The sequence below is a fragment of the Lolium rigidum genome, chromosome 4 (assembly GCF_022539505.1).
Source record: "Lolium rigidum isolate FL_2022 chromosome 4, APGP_CSIRO_Lrig_0.1, whole genome shotgun sequence".
NCBI lineage: Eukaryota > Viridiplantae > Streptophyta > Magnoliopsida > Poales > Poaceae > Lolium > Lolium rigidum.
The window spans coordinates 211832539-211838038 of NC_061511.1; the positions used below are offsets into that span (position 1 = coordinate 211832539).

A 5500-nucleotide genomic window follows, 5' to 3' on the forward strand; every position below is an offset into this window, starting at 1 on the left:
ATGCAGATCCTCAGGCTCCTAGCGGCGCGGCGCGCCACGTTGGCCTTCAACGCGCCGCCGGTGTCCGAGCACCGGGACGACGACGGGGCCTTCTTCGACCTCGACTTCTCATGCTCCGTCCGCACCTCCTCCTCTAGCTCTAGCAGCATTTCTTTCTCCGACTCCGACGATGAGTGCACGGAGCTCGACTTCATCATCTCCTTGCAGCGGAGCAGCTCCGCTTCGCCCCTCAAGTTCTGCACCTCGGACCCGCCATCTGAGGTGAAGGATGGCCGCAAGCGCGGCATCAGCAGCCTGCGCACGCTCAGCTTCGGCGCCAGGAAAGCTGTGCCACTCCACGGCCGGCACAGCGTCGCCCGGAGCAGCTCCAGCATCGGGCGGTCGCTCCGGCTGTTGGTGAACTCGCCGCCCGACGCGACGGCGGGCGAGGAGCACCACGCCGCGGGGCAGAGCAGCAGGCGCGCGCCGTCCCGGGACGTCATCCGGAGGTGTCTGGCCAAGTTCTCGCGGCGGCTCCGCACGGCCGCGGGCGCCGAGGCGAGAGGGCTCCGCCGCCTCCGCAAGTGCCGGTCGGCGTCGTCCGTGCCGCAAAGCTCGGCGGCGTCGCGCTGCGACGACTCTGTTGTTGAGAAGCAAGACGGCATCGCGGGCGCCATCGCGCACTGCAAGGACTCGATGCACCGAGCTTCCACGTCAGAGTCCGACTCGCCGCTGCTACGGTCAGCGAGTGACCCAGGGTAATGTGAAGCTGCATAGCTCGCCGAAGCTGTCGGCTACCATCCATCCCCAATGCTGGCCGCAACGTGGAAGCTTCAGTAAAGCAGAAAGCAGAGGAAGAATTTTAAACAAGTGCAACCAAATCATCAAGCCGCCAAGAACATGCGGCGGTTAAGCTCCGGAGATCTCTCTATCTGTGTTTGTTAATGTGTGTCGTGTGGGTTTCACGTCTAGTTTTAGTTTGAATATTTTTGGTTAGTTAGAAGCTTTGGGAAAAAGAGGCTCTTTTAGGCTTTCTTTACCCCCAACCCAATCACTCAATCACAATCCCTCACGTGGAAGCGTGGATTGCAGTAGCTGCGTCGTTTGCTCGTTGCCTTTGTAGCTTTGTGTGTGTGTGTGTGCTTTGTAGGTATGCTTTGTAAGTTCTAACACGTATGACATATAAGTACATTATTGACATTTGACAAGTAGTGTCTTGGCGAGTCTACTCGTATGTGCATTCAGCTAGGTTCATTCATCTAAACATCATTTGTGTGTTTTTTTTGCAAAATCATGGGAGCACTAGTAGAAAAAGGGGCAATAGGCCCGGTCCATTTGGGCCTTCAGTCCCGGTTCCCAAACCGGGACCAATTAGGCGGGACTAAAGGGGTACCCTTTAGTCCCGGTTCAAAGATTAACCGGGCCTAAAGGCCTCGACACGTGGTGCGGCCAGGGAGCTCGCGGTGGAAGGCCTTTGGTCCCGGTTCGTGGTACGAACCGGGCCTAGGTTTCTCTGCCGCGGCAGAGAATTGCTATTTCTCTGCAGCGGCACAGGTTTAGGCTGTACCAGCGTTTCTCTGCCGCGGCAGAGAAACAGGGCGTTCTCTGCCGCGGCAGAGTTTCAGCAATGCATATATATCATTCAAGAAACCACAAAAAATCGTCATGAATATATATAGACATCGTCAACAGTACACGACAAAGTCAACACAGTACACGTAATGCATGCATATTTACAATACAACATCTCCTCGACGAATATCCTCCGCCGTCACGATCTGCCGATAGTGCTCTCCACCTGGGGTAAGGGCCTCGGTAATAAAGAATCCCGCGATTTCCTCTTGAATTGCTTTTATTTGATCCGCTGTTATGAGAGTGTCCCGCAGGCGTGTCATCTATATTTAAAAAAGGAGATCAATATATGAATGGAACTCAATACAATAGATGGTACTAATTAAGATTAATTGTGAAATTTTGTTATCGTACACGAGTGTGGTGTATACGGGTATCCCCACCCTTGGGACAGGCCATGTCACGCATGAAGGTGCAGACGTAGTATCCACATAAGTTATTCCCTTGTTCCTGCCTCATACACTTTACGAAAAAATAGTTCGATCAAACTAATAATCAAGCATCGTATTGAAAGTAAATATCATATATAAAGTTTCACGGACATAGCTATATATATAGTACTACTTACGGGGTAATCTTCAAATGTAAGCTCCGGTTTCCATTTACCGGAACAGTATTGATGAACCGTTTCCAAGCCCTGCCCGGCAAAAAATAATGAGTAAATGAGTAATTGATTAGTTGATGATATCTTCGAATTAGAGCAGATAAAGATGCCAATACGAAATTGATTGAAACTACCTCTGGAGGATGGCAGCCATGTCTGCATATTCTTTACGTTTCGAGTCCATGACTTTTACGACTCCAAGGTGAAGATCAATGATTAGGAGAATAAAGTGGAAACTGCACAAGCATAGCTCAATGATTACGAGAATAAAGTGGAAGCTGCACAAGCATAACGTATGTTATATATAACACTCACTTGAAGTTGTAGGTAAAGAATATATCCTGTTTGTCTGCTTGCTTCTCTAAAAACATTACGATGTTGTCCTCTGTGTCCTTGGCGAAGTCTCGAACCGTAACTTCATGAACTGTGTTTGGGTCTATGAACCCCAGCGGTAGGAGCTTGCCTCTTTTGTATTCCAGCTTCTTCATTCTGCATAATTAAATGTATAGCGTACACAAAGAATATAATGAGGATAATTGTTAGTGCAAATGAATGAGCTACAAACTTAATTACACAAATAAATCACTTACGGGCGAGTAGCAACTGATGACAGCTTTGTCGAGGGCGTCTTGATTGAATAACTGAAATAGTTCTTCTAACTCAAGGTTTATCTCGTCCTTCCCCCGGAAGTAATGCTCATCTCTAAGATACACCGTGAGGTAGGCATCACCTCTTCGACAGGCTTTCAGGTACCATTCATGCAACCTTCGCATCTGAGTCCCTAGACGCGCGAGCTCGCCGAGGTTTGACGAGATCAGATCCGTATCTATACTTGTTTACCACTTGAGCCGTTGGATAGTAATCCTCGTACTCAACTGATGCTCCCTGAGCTCTAGCCGCCCGTTCGATCATCGATGCCGTCTCTGGATCATGATAGGGCTCCACGATGAAGTGGGGTACGGCCTGAATGTCCTGCTGTCCAAGCTGGGCGACTTTTTTTGCTTCTTTGCTCGCTCTAGAGGACTGTCCAAGAGAGAGGTCATAATCAGCTCTCAGCTCAGGTCTCTTCATTCTCGTCTTGGCAAAGTGCTTCACTGTCTGCGGTGGAATAAACATCTTCCTCGGCGCAAGAAACGCCTTTTGCTCTTCAGTCTGCTCATGTGGTAACAACTCTGGAGTCTGTGCCCTCATTGGAGTTGATGATCTCTTCGGAGTGCTGTAGGAGGTGCCGCGGACCGCTTCCTCTTTTGCTTAGGTGGAGGCGGCGGAGTCTCCCGACGAGGAGGAGGAGGCGGCGGAGTATTTTCACGCGGAGGAGACTGGTCATGGATAGGGGAATCATCATCGCGCGGAGGAGAATCATCACGCGGAGGAGATCGCACGGGTGGCGGAGGAGGCGGAGGTGGCCCGCTTGTTGGCTTCTCACCGGAAACACAATGTTCTCCTTCCGCCATTGCACGGTGGTTCTACGGGCTTCTCCCAGTTCTTTGATTTCCCCGTCTTCACCTGCAGGGTGCTCAAGCACCAACCCCTCATAATCTCTCAACAATTCATCCACCATCACAACAACAAAGTCGTCTTGGACCGGACGACAATGGTAAGACCTTGTAGGTAAGAGGATGCCGACCGCCGCCTTGAAGGATAGGTTGAAAACTTTAACATGCAGCTCACAAGGACGACTCTCAGTGAGATCATCCACGGGGGGGGGGGTAGCGAGGAGGCTCGACCACCTGGTCATCATCATCATCATTATCCACCTGCCGAGAGGAAGCCACGCTGCTTTTCCGGTGTGGTTGAGATTGTAGCGGGCGAGGGCATTGAGCAATGCGGGATCTACGGCCTGCCCCCGAGCCATCCGAGATGTAAGTACTTGGGTTGCCATGGTTAATTGGGCTTTCATGGTGCTCATACCCTCCTCTAAGTTAGCCAGGCGGTCTGTTTCCCTTGCCTTCCTCCTCTCATGGCTTTTATCGGAAATCTCTTCCTTTACGCAGGAAAGCCATACTTCCACGGAACGGAGCCTTCGTGCCTCGTGTTCGTCCGGCGTGTTCTTTGTTCCCAAGGGCGCGTGTCGGCTCATCGTTCTCTCTTTCGGGCTGGAACAACCCCGCCTCCACGTCCCTATGTGCTCTTTCCAGGGCATCAATGGGAACCTTCGGATGAGCTTTCTTATAGATGCACTTCCCTGTTTACGGATCCAACGTTCCCCCAATCCCGTAGAACCACTCCTTGCACCGTTCGATCCAACCGTGTGTCCCTAATCTGATCCCTTTATCGGTCGAGTTCCGCCTCAGCTGTCTGCCACTTAGGACGGTTAGCCCCGTATCCACTGGACCCGGAATTTGGTGATATAGCTTCAACGCAGCATTTGCCTTATTTATTTCCGACCTTCTCTTAAATTCTTCGACTCCGTGCTGTACTTCACGAATTCGTCCCGGTGATTTTTTACCTTCTCACTTGTCCGAGTCTTCTTTACCTGGATAAGGCGGCGCAATCTTTTCTTGTGGTGCTTGAATAGTTCGGCCATCTTCTTCTTGCCAAACTCGCGGAGGGCCTGCTCCATCTTGGCCTTTTCAGCGTCACCCCCTCTTCGGGTACTATGTTGAAATGTGACATGAGCTTGTTCATAATGCTGTTTTTGGCTACATCATCGATATAAAGACCTTGAGCTTCTTCCTCTGCAGACAGCACTAGTCCCTTCGAATTGTGCCATTCTCGAACGGTGATCGGGACGTGGTCCCTAACAAGCACTCCGCATTGAGCTATAAATGCCTTTGCACCTTTCTCTGGAGCAATCGGTTTACCATCCTTTTCGATGTGGGTGATGTCGTGCCTAACACCGTCATCCAACTTTTTGGCCGGGCCTCGCTTTCTCGACTTTACAGAAGAAGTGCTCGATCCGGAGGGCTTAAAAAGAAATAATTCATAGTCAGTACAATTTAATTAGTTAATGCATCTAGTCGATCAACAGCGGCTTAATTAATTTATATACCTCGGTGATAACTACAGTTCGGGAGCCATTATGATGATCTTGTTCCTCACCGGCGCCACTAGGATCTTCTTCCTCAATATTCTCCGCTCCCTCACCGGAGTCATTCAAATAAGTTGCGGTGACATCGTCACCGCCATCATCTGGAATAACGTCGTCGTCGCGATCATCCAGAGTACCGTTTGCTATGAGTTCCTCCATGAAATTTTCTTGAATTTCATCTCTGTCCACGCTTTCTACAACGACCTGTAAGCTATACATAGGAACCATCATATGATCAAATTAAGGATAATGCA

The 5500-nt window shown here is 50.2% G+C and overlaps 1 protein-coding gene across 1 annotated transcript; it reads left to right on the forward strand.

Moving 5' to 3' along the window:
• LOC124648186 lies at nucleotides 1-741 on the forward strand. Its single transcript, XM_047187989.1, has one exon. It carries the CDS (start codon nucleotides 1-3, stop codon nucleotides 739-741), a length of 741 nt encoding a protein of 246 aa, XP_047043945.1.
• Nucleotides 742-5500: the final 4759 nt, after the last annotated feature.

Coding starts and splice junctions, on each gene's coding strand:
- LOC124648186 (XM_047187989.1), top strand. CDS start 1: ATGCAGATCCTCAGGCTCCTAGCGGCGCGGCGCGCCACGTTGGCCTTC.